Source organism: Solea solea, chromosome 1, assembly GCF_958295425.1.
Source record: "Solea solea chromosome 1, fSolSol10.1, whole genome shotgun sequence".
Lineage (NCBI taxonomy): Eukaryota > Metazoa > Chordata > Actinopteri > Pleuronectiformes > Soleidae > Solea > Solea solea.
In genome coordinates, this window is record NC_081134.1 from 17,333,968 (window position 1) to 17,353,482 (window position 19,515).

The 19,515-nt window shown below is 38.4% G+C and overlaps 2 protein-coding genes across 2 annotated transcripts in view; one reads left to right on the plus strand and one right to left on the minus strand.

The window, feature by feature from the left end:
* Window positions 1–303: 303 nt before the first annotated feature.
* mrc1b (mannose receptor, C type 1b) lies at window positions 304–17,896 on the minus strand. Its single transcript, XM_058642729.1, has 31 exons — window positions 17,770–17,896; window positions 17,174–17,530; window positions 16,701–16,871; window positions 16,426–16,581; window positions 15,611–15,721; window positions 14,235–14,372; window positions 13,968–14,144; window positions 13,462–13,616; window positions 12,817–12,930; window positions 12,610–12,725; window positions 12,362–12,510; window positions 12,073–12,272; window positions 11,254–11,369; window positions 10,987–11,065; window positions 10,739–10,892; window positions 9,848–9,886; window positions 9,531–9,694; window positions 9,362–9,423; window positions 8,416–8,516; window positions 8,168–8,310; window positions 7,954–8,059; window positions 7,246–7,373; window positions 7,008–7,052; window positions 6,811–6,913; window positions 6,485–6,717; window positions 2,807–2,972; window positions 2,452–2,613; window positions 2,159–2,275; window positions 1,353–1,508; window positions 985–1,014; window positions 304–878 (listed from the first exon to the last, which is right to left on the minus strand). Exons 1-31 carry the CDS (start codon window positions 17,834–17,836, stop codon window positions 625–627), a joined length of 4,269 nt encoding a protein of 1,422 aa, XP_058498712.1. The 5' UTR covers window positions 17,837–17,896; the 3' UTR covers window positions 304–624.
* The window catches only part of si:ch211-106h4.4 (MAM and LDL-receptor class A domain-containing protein 2), a 34,355-nt gene continuing 31,601 nt past the window's right edge, over window positions 16,762–19,515 (plus strand). Inside the window, exons 1-2 of the mRNA XM_058642707.1 lie at window positions 16,762–16,890; window positions 17,079–17,132. Of these exons, the coding sequence (XP_058498690.1) occupies window positions 16,845–16,890; window positions 17,079–17,132 (100 nt within the window). The 5' untranslated portion in view covers window positions 16,762–16,844. The remainder of the gene's footprint in view (window positions 16,891–17,078; window positions 17,133–19,515) is intronic.

Genomic DNA, 19,515 nt, shown 5'->3' on the forward strand with positions numbered 1-19,515 from the left:
GGCAACCATAAAAACCATAAAAGTCTTAATGAGTAACATATTGTATTTGTACAGTGCAATAGTAAAGTCTGCTTGTTGGTTGTAAATCAAAACATCATAAGAGTCAGTGATTTCAGGATAATGAGTTTCAATGTAACTCACTGATTGAATCACTACCTCTGCTTTCTATACCCTGAAAGGCCTCATTTTACACTGTTTCACACTGTTCTTTTCCGCTATGGTTCCGACTCGCCGATTTCAGTTGTATACATTATATACACATGACTTGATTTGGTGTGGTTTGTCAGTAAAAAAAAACAACTCTTGTTAATCAAAAGTCAATTTAATGTTCATTAACACCGACTGACGGATTTCTTGCACAAGTTCTTCAAGTACAATTTTATACATTCAATCATAGAAAAAAGAAAAAAAAAATCACTGAGACATCCTAGAGCCTAAATTCTGTTCCACGAGGTCAGACACCACTGAAACCCACATTGAGTAACATATCGTTAAATAACTGAAAACAGACTGTATTTAGTTAAAAACAAAAAAAAGCAAAAAAATATAAATGAAGCATCAAAGTTTAATACATCAATTTGCGATGCAGTATATATAGTGTAGGTCCCACTATATTCTGCTACTTCATACAGCACAGAGCACAACAGGCTCAGAGTTTGCTTCCTCTGCATTCTCTATCAGCTTATTGGTGTCCACCACATCTGGCTGAGATCGCTCACGATCAAAGTACAGTGGATTGTCAAAGGTTGGTAAGATCCGAGGGGACTTCTTGTAGACAAAGTATCCAATGGCTACCAGCGAAGAAGTGACAACAATGACCAGCACAACGATCAAACTCGTGTGGACTCGACTGCTAGGATGCTGACCTTCGTGAGGCTCTGCACAAAAATAAACAAAGAAGATCAGTCTGAACAATTAAAAAAAAAAAAAACATATATATATATATATATATATACATACATACAGTGCTATATTTCCACTTACCAGTTTTTGTATCTGATTCTCTGTGTGACACTAATGAGGAAAAAAAGAAGAATGATCAGATAACTCGTCTCTTTATTTCTAACTTTGTATCTAAACCTTGTCACCTACAACACCTTAATTCTCACTACATTTCATAAGAAATGTAACTCATGTTACTTATTTGTGTCATATCAACTTGATAGTGTTTGGCTGACATGAGGGCGATGTTTTTGGTGATATGTCAAAAACAATCTTCATCTGGAAAAACCTAATAGTGAATGCAATTTAGTATAGAAGAGACCGGGTTGCTGCATCCATCCAGGACAGTCTATGTGTGTGTACGTATCAAACATCTTATTTTAAAACATACAAGAGAATGATTACATTACCTTTAGGAGTTTTGCAGACGTATGGACTCTCAGTCCATCTGTTACTCGATATCCAGTGCCCATCAAAAGTTGAAATCCTTCCAAAGTCATAGTCATGATTATCTTCAGACCAGTTTGTGTAGTCCAGAACTGTTTTGTCCAACCACTTCCATGTCCCTAGAGCCAGACCAAAACTGTATGTTACCATTTTCATGCAGACCATTTGGAAAAAATTACTTTGTGCTACAGTTCAGTTCACTCTTGGCAGCAAGAAAAATAAAATCTAATGGACTAGATTAGAGTCATGGTTGGAATTACAGGGGAGCAAAGAGGAGCTTAGCTCCCCTGAAGCCTACTTTGAGACATTGGACAAGCATTGTCCGTTTTTGAGTCACAGGTCGCAGACATTTCTGTACAATGAGGCTCCTGAAAAAATGAACCTAATATATTAATAAGTCTTTATTCACTCATGTTTACTAGCGGTGCCACCTGGAAGTAGGACTCCCCTAAATGTTTTGATGTAATTTGATCACCGACTAGTGTTCACACTCCATGCCACACGTGTCTCAGGTGAGTCTATTTTTGAGGTTTGGTGTCTCGCCTATTTTTCAAGTTCCCTGCAAAAAGATCTGATGAGAGAAAGTGGAAGCTACAACTATGTGAAAACCCTACGTAGATTATAATTATCAGGTGGAGAGCAGATTTTCTCTCTTTATCCATCTGAGTAAACAAAAATCACATGACCTTTCATAGTCATAAACAAATTGGCGGTGTGGGGAGACGTGTGACCGAGATGCAGCAGTCATGCCACGCAGCAGCGACAATACCTTTATGAGTTTTATACAGGCCGATCCAGAACGAGCTGTAGCTATCTGCAAATACTTCCAAACTGCTTTTGAGGAACTGTTGCTCCGAAGGATCTTCAATGCTAACCAGGGATCCACCTTCACAACAACAACAAGAAAAACGCTGGTTGTAACATTTACCAAACACATTGAGTTGAGTCTGTTTCACTTGTATTTACTGACAACAACAGCAACTACAGAGCCACACAGTCAGTCTTCATTTGATCTAAAATAAGAGTCAGGCTTCCTCTGAATGAATTGTCTCAAACTCTTACCGTGTCTTACACAGCTGCTCGCTGCATGTGGCCATTCAGTTTCTTCTGTTACAAACAAGTAACAATTACTCTTATATGGCAGCCAGGTAATAGTCTGGAACCATGTATTTGTCTCTTCAGGGCAAACTCCTGGAAAGCTGGTTGACTCTGTTGGTGGTACATCTGTGGGTGAAAGACATAATGATGGTCATATCAACTAAGTACATGTTATTACATTCATAACAGTCATGGGTCAGGGGTAGATTGACAAGATGACATTAGGAAGTAACATTCAGCATAAACAACATAATGACTCAATCCTAGAGTTACTGAAGGACTGTTTTCATTTATTTACATGTCCTGTCCACAGCCGTACCTGTGGACTGCATACAAGCACTTTTCATGGTTCGATTGCAGAAAGCAGTTCTCCAACTTCCATCTACATCCATGTACACGCAAGGTCGGTCGCTGCTTGGCTCATTATCAGCCCACGAGGCAAGGCTGAGGGGCCAGCCGTCAATATACCTAAAATAATTGTTGGTCTGAAAGCAGAATTGGATCAAATTATTCATCATGCTTCCATAATTAATTTTTGTACAGCTTTTCACTTCAATATCAATAGATTCACAGACATAGTAATTAGTGTACAATTGTATATGCAATAAAAAAAAAACTTGGAATGCGACAACGTGACCTTGGGGAAAAGACTGCAGTCATTTCAGTCGGAAAGTGAAATATAAATAAATGAAGCTGCAGCTGCTGATAAATATTAAGAATATGTTAGTTTGGCTTCTCTGTGTCACAGAATCTGCCTTCTATCTTGCAGAGCCGGCTCTAGGCATAGACCATATAGGCGGTCGCCTAGGGCGCCATCTACTGGAGGGGCACCAGACAACCCAATCTCTCCTCGGGCACCAAAATGCATAGGGCCGGCCCTGGGAACGAGCCTCATGCTGATTAGACAAGAGAGTTAAAAAAGCATGTCAGTGACTCAAGCATGGACTAGAATAGCCAATGGCAGATACCCACATGCACTGGTTTACACCCAAAAAAAGTGGTTAAGTTACTCTTTAAAACACACATAATACACACACGTAACCCGGTCTAAAATAACATTAGGTTGTAAATAAGTTGATCTTTTCAATTAATAAATAAATAATAAATAAATAGTTTTCATAAAAAAAAGGTTCATTTGATTGTAATTTATAATATTATGTGTAACTGTTTCTGTTCGTTGTGTTATTTAGTCCTGTAAAGCTTGTCAATTGGTTGCCTGCTCAGTTGTCATTGAACTGTTGTCCAATCGTGAGATACCGGGGTGGGACATGGAGTTAGACCAAAGCCAGAGACTGAGAGAACGTACTGTAGGAAAAGACATGGTAATACCAGAGTATTGTCCTCCTGCCAGGATAGATGCAGAGTTCATGGACATACAAAAGGTAAATGTTTATGTTGTGGTAATCACGGGCTGTGTTACTGCTAATAATGTTGCACTGTGAATGCTAAACTAATTAGCGATTAGCTCGCGCTAGCTTGCTAACGGTTGTTTACACACGTTGAGCTGTAGTAGCCTCACGTTACTTGTTGTGTGTTACTGTTGTTTGCTATGTGAACTCGGAATGAACTCATGGAAGCGCATAGAGACTGTCGATATGAATACACTTATTGGACCTTGTTTGCCCTCAGAGCTGTGAGCGGCAGGTATTGGCTGTGAGTGAGAAGCCACGCAGGTCAAGGCCGCGGTCACGGGTCTTCTCTTTTCCCTCTTCGTCATCATCATCATCCTCATCCATCCATAACCTTCTTATCCCCCTCCCATCATCTCCACACACATCACATGCTAACTGAGGACGGACAGTGTGAGTACAAAACCAACTGCACATTTATTTATCTTTATTTGCTTGTCTAAGTAAGACAGATTTTTTTTTTTCACAGACACAGTCATAAATTTATGAGAATAAAGTAGTAAATTTACGAGAATAAAGATAAAAATATTCTAACCTTTAGAAGAAGAGAGTTGTTAAAATGAGGGCTGTGGAGCATTTCGTGGAATTGTACTTTAGAATAGGTTTCATAAACAAGGAAATACTTAATCTTTGCAATGTAACCACATCTGGGCCACGCAGGACTGAAAAACAAAAGGACTGTGGACATGCCTGGTCTAAGCGAAGCGGTCACTGAGTTTCTGACCTCATGGCCTGCACTGTTTTATTTCAAAGACTGATTTTAGTTTAAGTATAGTCAGTAGCGTACCATGGGGTTTCAGTCAGGGCCTTCAGTAAAAAAAAAAATGCTATACTAAAAACGCACAAACACAACCACATACAAAACACACTTTTAATAATAGTGTGTTATAGTCTATTATGTTAGAATAATATAATAGTCTATTATACACTAGAGACAGTTGCAACAACCATAGCGCACACGCACACCACTGTGCATCTGTAGGCTACTGCATCATTACCACCACATCTTCCGTTATGTCACTCAGCAACAGCAATTTCACAAGCCACCATATGACACAAAAACAAGCTTCCATGTAAGCATAGGCGTTAGCTACACGGGGAACATGTCCCGGCACTATTTATGAGCAACATTTTTGTCCTCACCACTTCTAAAAATTTTTTTATCAATTTATCATTAACACTCGAACTACCGGAAATTATGTACCTCTTCGGTGTAGGTCTTCCTCTTGAAATAATTTCCTTCTTTTCGCCAAATGATAGCCCTCAAAAAGGCACACGAAGGAGATCAGAAACTTGATTGATCGGTGGTGTTAATGCAGTGGCCATAGCTTACTTCAAAACCTGCCAAAGGTTCAAACGACGTTGATGACAACAGCGAAGGCTAGCGCCAGACACATCGCTGGGCCTGGGGTGTTCTGTCACTATGCATCAAATTTTGATTGGCTGACGACACACGTCAGTCAAAGTTATGACCAAATAGGAAATGGCAGCTTCAACGAAAGGCTAGCAATACTACTTGAGCAGGTCCACGGAGCTATGATGCGTTTAATGACAAAATCCAGCTCAGCTTCACAAAAAATAACCATATTCTTTCTAGAAATATAATCATAACATACTAAAAAAGTCATTGAATTCAGACACGTTCAGACACACATTAATTTGATTATTAAAAAAATAAAAATAATAATAATATATAAATAATAATAATAAAAAAAATATACTTTTTTTGATATTGTCAGGGCCAGCAGAGAAGGCCCTGCTGGCCCTGACAGCCCACCAAATAAATGACTATGTCCACACTATACAGTATAGTGTGGACATAGTCATTTATTTGGACATTGGACTGTTTGTTTGTTCCAAGGTACTGTGAATTTTACTGAAAGATCTGTGAATATTCTGAAACCTTTTTTAAGTGGGTTTATTGCCTTTAACAAGTGATCATTTAGGTTTATGTGTAATACTCATACACTGATTTATTTTATCAGTGTTTTATCTATATTTTATTTTTAACGTACTGTGTGAGTGATAATTAGAATTCATTATAAATAATGATTGGGTTTAGAATAACTATTACTATTATTTCAGGTTTAAAGTATATTGAGTGAACCAAAGAAAGGGACCAGCCCACATTAAGCCATTTAAATTCATAATTCTTAGCAGGATTCATCATATTTTATTTCATGTTCTACTAAATGGAGGCACCAAACAATTAATTTACTTACCTTTTTTTCTGAGGTATAAAAGTACATATTATCTTAAGTTGATACGGCACCACACAACTAAAACAGAATCAGTGAAGTGAAAAAAAAGTCACAATTTTGGAGGGAGAACAAATGTTCAAAGTGGGTGAAATGAATTTAGAATCATATCACAATATTCCATAATTATGTCGCACTAATGGTTTTTATTGAGATATTTCATTGAATTTCAATGTAAAAGTTATGCGATATGGAACAGTTAATGTATTTGTGAGGCAAAAATAGTGTCCTATGGGCCATGAGTTTTAATGTTTTAATCATGTAATGTAATTATCATTTTCTAAGTTTTATGGAACAGTGTTGCAATTTCAGACGGTTGCATCCATGTACCTCTTTCTTGTTCAGTCCGATCCACAGTGGAGCGTTTAGATCTGTAGCCAGCAGCTCAATGTAGGAATGTGTCCATTCATTTCGCAGGCTAGCCAGTTTAGCTGAATCACCTTCACAGTGTTTCTTGGCTTCTTCCCAGTTCAGAGCTTGAGTCACAGCCTTGATGCTGTCATTTCCTAGATTTACATAGATGCTTGGAACTACTGGTTCTGGTGGAGCTGGAATACTTGGGTCTGTAGAGAGCAAGACAAAGACGTTGGAGCTTTAATTTAAGACACACTACCAGATATTTTTTAGCTTATTTTTGAAACATGACAAAACCTCACCAAGATTTCTGGTGCAGACAAATCCGTTGGTGTCATTGCAAGACTTTGTCATCCATTTACCAACGCCAACGGCAGGTTGGCTGTTCATCACAACACAGTCTTCCTGGTTTAATACAGATGAGTGGTTTGGGTTTCAAAATCTATTCGCAGCACAATTTCAGACAAAAAAACAGCGTTGTCATTCTCTGAAAATTTACCTCATTCCACCTTTGATAAAATGATCCCTGATGACGACGATTCTTCTAAGGAGGAGAACAAATGAAATCAAATACGTTGCATGCTGTAGAAAATTTCCTATGTAGGCTGTTATAACATAGAAAACCCATGTAAGCATTTTAAAATTCCCAGTTTCACAGCCGTGTCAAGTATACGACAGAAGGTCACAGAATGTACTTGTAATCTATACTACATGACATGTTGCATGATTGTACTTACAGAATTACCCCAGTTGGTGTATCGCCTTGACTTTCCATCAACCCAGTAAAATCCCACTTGTTTTACACTATTCAAGCCAATCCACAGGTCTGTACTTGCTGCTTCAACCATTGTGGTGATGAGGAATGCTGTAAAGAGAAGTCATATTCAGATTGTCTTTTCTAATTTTCTTATAATTCAATAGGAAATGAGTTGTGCTATATTTTTGAATTCAGACATACAGTACGTGGCATAAAAGCAAAAGCACAAATCCTGAAATCCTGGCCACATACAACACTGCATATGTCATCTTGATCGCTTGGTCACACCTCTTGTTGATTACTAAATTAATCAACAACTATTTTGATAATCGATTAATTGGTTTGAAGCTTCTTTCATGATTAAAACAAGATTTCCGATTGTTTAAGCTTCTTCAATGTGAATATTTTCTTAATTTCTTTGCTCTGGATAACAAATAAATCATTAAAAGTCAATCGTTTTGGTTTGTGGACAAAACAAGACATTTGAGAACATCATCATGTCCAGGTCTGACGAACACAGATCAACATTTTTTAAGGTTTTCTGATATTTTAAGGACCAAACGATTCATCGGAAAAAAATCGACAGATTAATCGATTATGAAAATAATCTTTAGTTGCAGCTCTAGTTTCTAATTTTCAGATATTAATGTTGAACTAATGATAAAAACACATCAAAAACAGACCAAACCTTGCACACGTCTTGTGGGAATAGAGACTAAATTTCCTCCTATGTTAATGCACTGTTTCCTCGCTTCCTCCCAGGTGATCCTGCGGCCACTGTTGACACTATAACACTGTAGATATGAAATGACAAAGATTTTATGCTTCCATCTAATGTGACTCAATTGTCTGTGTACTTCTGTTAAATCTTGCAGGTTTATAAAATGAGGGCGATTTCTCACCTTTGAATCAAATTTTTTCCATTTGTTTGGGCAGCCACCTTTAGGTGAAACTGTGGGGGGTGCAGTGCTGTTGACAGGCGATGAGACTCCTCGTTTACAAATGGACTTGAACTCTTTGCCACAGTTACAAGTTTCCCAGAAGCCTGTGAGATTCATTGAGACGCATGTCATCAGCCTTATTTTACACGTGTCAAACATTTTTATATGCTTTTCCTTGGAGTGGCATATCTGTCATTTAGATTACTCACCCATGTAATAAGACATAGTCACACAGTTATGATCAAAGGCAGTTGAATCAGGTTGATCTTCGTTCCATCTTTGCACTGACACTGATGTCCCATCCATCCACCTTAAAGCATACACATTTAATATGAATTACACATTAGCGTGGAAAATACTGGGCTTCGTGCATAACCTGCTGAGCTGTTGGCATAAATGTACTAAGTGTTTGCAGATGATATTGTAATCTGTAGTTAGAGTAGGGGACAGGTTGAAGGTGGAGGTCTCCAAGAGTTTGACAAAATACCTGTATGTGTGAAACGACATTGAGACAGGTGGTAGGTGAAGATGCGAGGAGTAGAGATAGATTAAGTGGATGAGTTTAAATACATGGTTGATCCTAGGTATTTAAACTCATCCATTGTCTAAAAGATGAGGTGGAGCTGTAGGTGGCAGAGCTGAAGATCTACGTTGGGAGTGACCAGGATGGACACACAGGACAGTTGGTATAACAGAAGAGGACGTGAGGAATAGGACAAGATGGAGACAGATGATCCGCTGTGGCGATCCATAAAGGTAGAAGCCAAAAGCAGCAGTAGAAGAAGAATATGAAAAAAGTGAAATGTTGGTCTATGGCAGTGATTCTCATGGTTTTTATACCAAGTACCACCTGAGAAAGCTTGCATACCTCTGGTGGTACACGTACCACAGTATGAGAACCAGGGGTTAAGGCTGTGAATCAATTAATTAATGGTGTAAAGTAGCATATTGTCTATCAAGTCAATCGCTTTTCATTTGTAATAAATTACAAGATTGTAAACTTTTGTTGCTGACATCATAGATGAGACTGAAAAATAATATTTAAGTATTAACCCCATACCAATTTTGTGGTAAATCACACCTTTGTGATCTGGCACATTTAAATAAACCAAAGGTAAATTGTAACTATCAAATAAACAGAGTATTGATACTTACCAAAATGACCCATCGAGGTCCACTGACAAACCTAAAAAATATCTGCCATAGGATCTGGAAATCTGTACAAACATACACATACCAGCTTTAACATCTGTATTTGTTAGTCGTTATTAAAGCTTCGGACAAATTTTAGCATGATGTTCACCAAACAAAGAGTATACATTACCTGTTTCCATATGAAGGTGTTTTCTTCTTTGGTGCTGATAGACACCAGGTCACCATGCTGCTTCTTACAGAAGTGACGAGCTTCCTCCATGGATATTGAGTCCGAGTTAATAAAATACTGATTGCCTTTCCACACAAGCCAACCATCTGAAGTGGTATTGAAGTCTGCAAAATGATTAATGATTGGCCATTTGAGAAAGCCCTTTTGAACACTCAAGTGTAAGACCCTCATGATTAGTTCACAGTCATCTCAGCTGCAGGATATGTGAAGTTACTACTCAGAGCTGTTGAAAAGTGTAGTATTCGAGGTCAACTTACCAGGTAGAGTGGCATTTGGAGGAGGTTTTGGGGTCACTCCTGCAAGAATAAAGCACACAAAGTCATCACGTCAAGCATTATGCTTGTGGATAATGACAACCATATGTATCATAACACACATGGTGTGAGTTCATTCATTCATTCACCCTGGACAGGTCGCCAGTCCGTTGCAAAGCCCACACAAACAGACAAACAACCATTCACTCTCTCATACTCACCTACAGTCAATTTAGAGTATCCAATCCATAAACTAATCCATAATTTTTGCATGGTTTTGGACGTGAGACGGAGAGAACACACCCAACCCATTACATGGGTAGAACATGCAAACACCACACAGAAAGGCCCATTACAATATAAGAGGTAGATCAGAACGGTACATTACACCAATTAAGCTAAATAAATACAAAAGGAATATCCCAGATTTATGTACAACATAGGGGGCACAGATGACAGTATTACATTGTGTGTGTTTTTTTAGGCTTCTTTATGCCAGAAGATCAATTCCAATGTTTTAGAAAAAAGACTAATTGGCCAAGATTTACAGTTTGGGTCAGGCCAATGTTGACGGCCTTTCCTTAGGAGTGATATTTACATGAAAGAAAAAGCAGGATATGTGTTTGTAAAAAGTATCAGATCTAACGAATGATGGTGAGGAGGACCAGATAGTTACTGATGTCAACCCTACAACAAGCTTTATATGATCGCCTTTAATGGTAACTGGCCCTTAAAAATTATACACTATCTGTTTTATGGCTGAGGATTCTACTTTTTTATTATAGTTGTACCACACTTTGGATAAAGAGGCATGTTTAACATGTAAAGCATATGTACAAGTGTATGGATCTTCAAGTGTATGACTAAGAAAACTATTAATAAACAAAACTGTACCTGCACGTATTTGGCACAGCCAGTCATTGTAACTCTCACAGTGCACATCGTTCCAGGACCCGCTCTCATCCCAGTTGTATATTCTGAATTCAGTGCAAGACTCTACATCATTAAAGTTGTTTGGCTCTCCATCTTGCCAATGCTGGAAGTTCAACTGTAAAAAACCCCAAAAACCCAGACATAGTAAACAAAAAACCAAGACTAAACCATTTGGAATTACTTGAATAAAAATTTAGAACACAACTAACCGGGGATCCATCACTCCACACATAACCTGTTCCAGTGCTTGCATCAGGAACATAGAGTCCAATCCAGGCTTTTCCATGACTGCAGTACAAATCAATATATAAATAATAATACTTTGGCCAATCTAACCAATTTTTCTTTTTAAAAACATTGTGCTCTCATTAGTTTTGCATTTTTTCTTCTAAAGGCATTCACTACTGGATGTGTATTTACTTTAAACATTGGTGATGTTCATCTTTGATCTAAAAGTATAATTAACCAATTCATACCGTCCCACTAGTAGCTCAGCAGCACTGTGGATACTGAGCAGATCTCCTCCAATGGCCCTGCAGTAATCCCTGGCCTGATACCATGTCTTCTCATATGAACGAGGCCCTGTGAAAAACTTAGAGAAAGTGTAGGCTGGATTAAAGTCAACAGGATTAGGGATGCAGCAGAGTAGATGCTTTGTTGAAATAATTATGGTTATGTAATGTCCGCCTTTTAAAGATTTAAAGCTGCAGTGTGTAACTTGTTGTGGATGTTATTATCCTGCATCTGTTTGGTCTTTGTGAACAGAAATGATGTAACATTATTTGTTTGCTGTGTCTTTCATCTGACAACAGGTTCTGTCAAACAATACCAGACAGAGGGAGCGTTTGTGTGTATACAGCGGCAGTGCAGGGGCGGTTAGAGGCAAGAAGCATTGCTGACTGACTGGATTCACTTCTGAAACTTTTAGTGGGCACTTTTTTGTGTTTTCAATCAAACTCCACCCTGTTGCTGTTGCCTCCTTCTGTCTTGACATATATAAAAAAAAGAATCACATCCTGTCTGCAGCTCAGGAATGTCGCAGGGTGACACATGACTTAATGCTGTGTTCCTTTAATAGTGGCTGTTCCCATACAAGCACTTTTGTCATATTTGTTTTGCAGTAAATCAGTCGTGTATTGTTTCATTTATATCCATAGACATGTTGCTACACTGTTTGTGTGCACCAAATACAGTGTAGAGCTTGTTATCGATTAGTATTGCCAGCAATACAACTTTAAACTACACTAAACTAAACTACACTCAACTATTCATTTTAGCTGAGGTTGAGGTTCTACCTTAGAACAGAAATTTCTTCTTCCCACTGGAATCCATCCTTCTGCACACTTTGGGACACTTTGAGTAGGAGGTGGAACGGTTACGATGGCGCCCACTGCCAGGTGTTTGCAGATGTATTTCTCCTGGTTGGTGCAAGGTAGCAGATCCCAGAGTCCAGCAAAAACACCAGTTATCATGGCAACACAACCCTGTCTGTAACCTGGTGGAAAAATGGTCTCTTGTAAATTGTGATGCTGCTTTTAATCCTTCATATCTAAAGGTGGGTTTCATGTTTGTGTTAGTGTGTACCTGGCATCTCAGCGTTCCAGTGAGTAAAGCTCACTGAATCTGTGTTGGTCCACACAAACTCATCAATGTTTTTCTGGTTTGAGAGCCCAAGCCAGAAGTACTTCTCTGGTCTCGACCCCACTAAGCTGACAAGGAATGCATTGTCCACCCTGGAAATGATAACACAATCCTGTCTCTTATGGGATTGAAACACAGGAAATAAACTGTGTTAAGATAACATGACCTAAATAAACAGGAGATGAGCTTACCCATTTGAAACATCGGCTAAGTAAGAGTCTGATTTCTTGCAGTCATCGTTGGCTTGATTAAAAGTCTTTGTCTCAGTTCCTACAAAGTAGCAGTAGGAGCCATGTCTTTTCCAACCCTGTTGGGAATTGAACACTTATTTTAACTGAGGCATTGTGGAGCAAAATATGGAGAGCCACACACTTTTATGACATTGAATCTTCACTCACTGCTAGGCAGCCTATGTCCACATCGATTTCTTGTCCGGTGCGCTCAGTGCTGCTCTGCTTCATACAGATAAAACCATGTTTCTCATCACACGAGTGATCTGCCCAGTTCCCATTCTGAAAGAAGAAAGCAGATGAACATCTATCTACAAGTATTTGTAATTTTACTTGGTGTATATTTGTATAGCATCTATTATCAATAAGTGGCAGCAGCAGCAAGCATTTGGTTATTCGACTGCATTCAATGTGTCTTTAAGTTGTTCTTTTAAGGTCAACATGATCCTGCAGAAATGGTGAGTTTTTACCAGGGTCTTTAAATGCATCTCATCAGCTGCTCCTTATAGCTCAACATATTGTGAAGCCTGCATTATTTTCATTAGCACTCATGCACTTTAGAATATTTGAATATTCAATAGAAATACCCATCCCTAATTTATACAGTATGCTTAAACATCTTCCACTAGTATTTGGATTTGTTTTTCAGATATCTTTTTTTTTTTTAGCCTCTCCCTGCCTGGGGGTCATCACATCCGACACATGACACTATAATCATAATAAGAATCTGTGGATATTTAATTTTTGTAAGTCAAGATTAAACGACTGGAAGCAAAAGTTTCATGAATCAAGAAATGATCAGATGCTCTTTACCTTGCCCTTGATGAGAACACAGTCCTCTGCGTCGGAGGCCATAGCAGGTTTCCCATACTCCCAGCTGGTGAAGCTGACTGCGGAGAAGTCACTCCAGTCAAACAGCCCCTCTGTTGTCCTGTCATTCAGTCCAATCCAGAGCTCATCAGTGGATGCTGCAGAGATTTCATTGTTGTGAATGCTCTCTACTTTAAGTAATCATCCTAGATTATCTCACAGGTTATTATACTTGGATGATTGATACATTTGTGCATATGTTTCTTTTACTGTAGCCATTTTACCGCTTCTCTCCATTTCGTAAGAAGACTTATACTCTCATAAGACTTTGTTAACAGTAATAGTTAAAGGTCACAGAAGGAAATTAATCTTTGGATAACCTTTGTGCGTTGTTTCTTTTAGGATAACAATTTAAATAAAACAACAGAAAATGTCTTTTCTAATTATTTTACAGAATAAACACACCAACAGAATTATAAGTGGTTGCTAAAGCTGGACTGTCTTCATACCATATCCAAGTTGGGAGATGACAAAACTGTGGTCCTCTATGTTGCGCATGCTCACAAGGTCCCCTCCTTCTTTGCGGCACTCTGTCCGAGCATCAGTCCATGTTTGAAGTGTACGATGAAGGTGGAAACAATGGCCGTTGTATGGAATCCATGGACTTGCACAAAACCCTTGCTCAACTGATAAAGATAAAACAAAATTATCTGTCTATCATACATCGAGTGTGTCACATTACAGGAACCAGAGGAGTGTGGTATATTTATCTGTACCTTGTGGTGGAGTTGGTGGAGCTCCACTTTTGTAGCAGATGTAGCCAAGTTTCTTTGCACAGGATGAACTTTGCCAGGTTTGCAGGCCGCCAGTGTCGAGAAATGCACAGTTGTGTCCTGGATTAGGAAGTGGGTGTCCTAAAGAGAGCAGAACACATTTTCAAAGTGGGTATCCAAATAGAGACAGGTTTTCTTGTATCCACCAAGATGTGATATCTGTCTAAACTTGGCCGGTGACACCAGTGTGTGCAGTGCTGACTTTGATGTTGTTAGAATAAGAAATGTAAGAAAAAGGCACATGTACTGCACTTTTCCCCCCACATAATTCAGTGTAACTTATACGTAACTGCCTTGCTGAAAAAGCTCAAATGTAACATTCAATTTGGAGTGGCTATATGCTGAGCTTGTGAAAAAGATTGAGCTCTCAAAGTAATAACATTATCACCAACATTAAAATACAGTGGTGTAAATAGGAGCAGGAGAGGAGTCGAGCAGAGTCAGCTACAGACTTTTCACAGAAGGCAGATTTATTGCTATTAAGATAATTTGCTCTCTCATCATTCCCCTCTTCCTCACATATACTTAAGACAATGCTGGCTGAAGTATATGGTTAATGGTGACTCTAACTATTATTATTTAATTGTATTATTATTATTTGTTTCATTTTGTATGCACTCCAGTCAAAATACCTCACCTCCGATCACGTACCCTGGTATTCACATTCTGCACTTTCTGCTTGTTGCACTTCTGGTGAGATGCAAACCTCATTTCGTTACCCGAAACTTGTATTTGAGTAATGACAATAAAGTTGAATCTCAATTTAATATAGAGTAGAACAGTATTTCCGACTTTCCCCATAGTACCACCAGAGGAAGCTCATGTACCACAGGTGGTACATGTACCACAGTTTGAGAGCCATGGAGATGTATAATTTTTCAGACTGTTAAGTCTAAAATTTGACTTGCATAACAGCCGTTCCACTTGCACAATTTCTGCATCACAATTACACAATTACATAAAACTAAATGTGTTTTACAGTACACTTGACCTGGGATTAATTATTATTCTTCATAAGTGGGTAACATACACCATGTTTATTAATTCATTGTCTGGAAACAATGCAGACTTGTCAGACTTATCCAAGAGAATAAAGTTAGAAACAAACAGAAACAATGAATTTAAAGATGGTATAGTGCTTCATAGAGCTTGTCACATGAACTACCATTCTTGACGACAGATCACAGGACAACTCTTTTGTATTCGTGCTGCAGTTTTTCTGTAACTATTTCCTAAAACTATTCTTGGAGACTTGTTTGTTGAAGGGAACTAAAGCAGAGCATTTTGTCTTTATTTTTTTTACCAGAATGAAGACTTACCACTGTCCCATCTCAGGTAACGGAAAGGCTTCCCGTTAGTCCACTGCCAGCCATGTTCTGGGTCAAGAACCACCCCAATCCAAAGTTTTTGTCTGGAAGATCCCAGTAGTACTGTGAGTATTTATGGGTTTTTGTGCCGTTGAGAGGGACAAAAAGGGAAGAAGACAGAGTAAATAAATCGTTCCTCTTCTTCACACTCTTTTTTTCTTTTTTTTTTACTCCACAAAAAGACAAAAACATTATTTCTTAATTTAAGTGCATCGAGACGCAAGGGAAGCAACCGTACAGTTTATATTATCATATTAAATCATGTTCCTAGTGCAAATATTAGCTTTCAAAGTATTTATTAAAACAAACTGATCATCAATTGAAGGAGACTGTGTGATCAAACATTTGCTTGTTGCTCACAGTGACTTTTTAAAACAGCAGTTTTACTCAGTGTCAGGGTCTGGATCTCTTTGCATGAATATCTGTTTGATTTAAGGTGATATATGAGTTATTGGACAATGGTATAATATATAGTAAGCTAATGAAACTTTTTAAAGTAATAAATACAAGTCTTTTATTAAGCTTACAACCATTGTCTGCAGCAGTGGTTCTCTTCCAAGTATACAAAAAACAGTAGCATACAAAAAAAAACGAAGTTGTAATTCATCTCTGGGGAATGATTTGTTTACCAAATAATATAATGTGCTACAGATATGGGTGTCCATAGTTTGATAGTTCTGTAATTGTGATAGTAATACCTCTCGATTACCTGCATATGACATATATCTGTCTCAGTATCAGCAAACATCCACCGGGTGGCACCTTACCTGAGATGAACGCTTGCTCGTTGGGATCAGTGACACTGACCAGCGAGGCCTCCTGCTGTTTGCAACTGGCCTCAGCCTGTGTCCAGGTCAGAGCTGACATCGTGTTGAGCTGGTAAAATGCTCCTGTTGCCAGGTTCTTTGCCCAGTGTTCTCTGGCTGCTCATTGATGTGGATAAATAAAATCCTTCAGTCAGTCATTAAACATTAAACCATAGAACAAAACTTCAAATTGTGGTCTAATATTCAGTGCTTTACGTTCTAAATACAGTACTCACAATTAGTTGGGCAGTGTCCCCACTGCTCATGTTCATATTTTGTTTCAACTGCGCACCAAAGACGCTTCTGTGAGGAGTCGTAGGTGGTGCAGTCTCCAAACCATCGGTCCTTGTACAGGAAAGGAAACATGCAGATCTTCCCAAATGCATTTCCTTCAAGGGAATAATACTCTAAGAGAGAGAAAAACAGGTTTGTCACATTTAATCTTCTTACATTGATCTCTCACAAAGTATTGGTTTGTCATATTTTTTAGGGAGGACATTTTTTAGCCCTGTCTTCATTATTGATTGACTCCAGAAAAGCACAGGCAAATTATGGCTTTAAAATATATTATGCCTGATTATTTTTCAACTGGACAGTTTTCTATCTCTCTGCAGGGGCTTGTGGCAGCCAAACAGGATCATGTGAAGAATTTAAAGAACAATTTAAAGGTAGAGCATGTTCTTTTACTCTTAGTTTCATACTTTCATACCTCTGTGAGTTCTTGTGCAAGCACCGCTGGATGTCCCTGTGATGGTGAGGTGGTTATTTGGCCCAATGGTTTTGGACAGAGCAATCGTTTGATCCTGTTTGACTTCAATGTAGAGATCACTGTCTTTGAGGGCGAGCACTGTATTATTCTTGCATTCCCACTTCTGAAGGACAGACTTGTCGTCACAGTCGTACAAGTTCACCTCGCTCCCCACACTTTTGCCCTGTGCCCCCAGACACTTTTTGGTGCTGACTGTAAAAAGGCGGTTGCCGGACGTCCAGCGGATGTCGAGGCAGCGGCTTGACTTTTTCAACAAGCAAAAACCAGTGGCCTTGTTCATGAGTGAGAAGGGAGAATCTGCAAAGAGAAATGCGTTCAGTTGAAATCCACACAGATCACGTGTTCCTGCTCATCTTTGACAGACTTAGAGTTGCGCTTATGGCGTCCATGAAACAACCGTCAGTACAGTCTGCCACTGTGGTTCTGCCAGTGAAAATTTGCACTTGCAAAAAAAAAAGTGGGTAAGATCTAAAAGAACAAGAAAGCACTTTGTAATTTCTGTACAGAATGCATAAGTAATTGAATTCATACTGTACCATTTGCCGCTGAACACTGAGACGTTAGGATGACAAGCACAAGGGCTGCTAAAGTTAACCGTAGCATTCTTATAATAAGTCTCACAGCTGCAGTCACTGTCCGTGAGCAGAGGACTTATGAGCATGATCATGAAAAGGAGGGAATCTTAATAGTACCGACGCTGTCTTTTTTTTTTCCGCCTTTTCATTGAGAAAGTGTCATGTTTCAGATTGGCACATTTCAGCATTTTGCTATTGGGGGTGGGAGGGACGTATGGGCAACATACACACTTTTTTTTTCTTGCACAGATGTCGCACTCCAGAAAAAGTGGCCCCACTGACTTCCTGTCCATAGGATAAGTAAGAGATTCACGTTAACCATGACTCATCAGTTTCGCTGCTTCAAACCTACATCCATCCTCATAGACTTTCATCACTTAGGGGTGTATGCTATAGAAAACAATTTATCTGTCTGTTTAACAATACTGGCTGTCAAGCTGTCATTTTTCCCTTTGATATTATTAGGAAAGTTTCACACAGGCATAAATGTGGTGTGATGGTGTGACATGTAGGATCATCACCAACCTGCCTGCAATCAGTTTGCATTTCAATGAAATTCTCCGTTTAAATCCGCTATCAACAATATAGAGGATTAGTGCATTGTGCATTGGCTTCAATCAATCAATCTTTATTTATATCACACTTTTCACACAAAGTACTTCGCATAAAAACAACCCAATTGTTCAGGTTTTGTTTCGCCTTAATCATTTTTATAATAATATTTTTGTGACCCTGTCTGGCTGTCTCATATATCAAAATGGCAGATGTAAACATGGACACAACTATAGTCAGACAGCGACAATGTGTTGTAACCTGTACATTGACTGATACACATGAACATAAGAAAAGCTCTCTGATTGGTGCGGCACACATATCCTATATGATAACAACAATTATTATTAGATTACAGTGATTGTTGCTGATGAAGAGAATATTTTGTGCATCCTGAGTGTAGCAACACAGTATCCTGTTTAGAGGCAGCTGCCTTCACATGTTGAGGTTTGTTCTCCACCTCTTCCTTAACATCTATCATAGCATTTTGCATTCTCACTTCCTCTTTTGTTATTCTTCCTTTTTTGGTTTGGAAGACTGTGCTGAAATATCAACATCAGTGAATGCAGTGATGCAGGACGAGGACACTGTCCTGCACTCTGGTTTATTTCCAGAGTAGCAAATATCTGCTTTCAAACATGTTCAGAGGTGTTTTTATTTATTTAGTTTAGTGGTAAAAATGATGTGTGTCTGTGTATATATATATATATATATATATATATATATATATATGTATATGTGTATGTATGTATATGTATATATATGTATATATCAATACCTAATTGATAAACATGCACAGTTTATCACAGGATGTACCTGTTGAATATTCATCATAAACCACATACAATTAACCTAACTGCATAGAAAATCAAAGACTAACCAAAGGGAAGGGCGCTTGCAGTAAATTTAATTCACCTTAAATAAAATAATGGATATTTTTCTGCATATCCTGCAGCCACTCTTAATGAGTATGGAAGACTAATTACACATTGTACTATGGTAAACTTTTATTACTTATACAAATATATCCAGTGTATGCACATATGTGTGTATTTATGACTGCAAGTCATGAGAAATTTTTACTATTAATACGTTAGTCCTTATGTTACCATAATCCTGTATTTCCAGTAATGCATCCACAACATGTCATTTTGT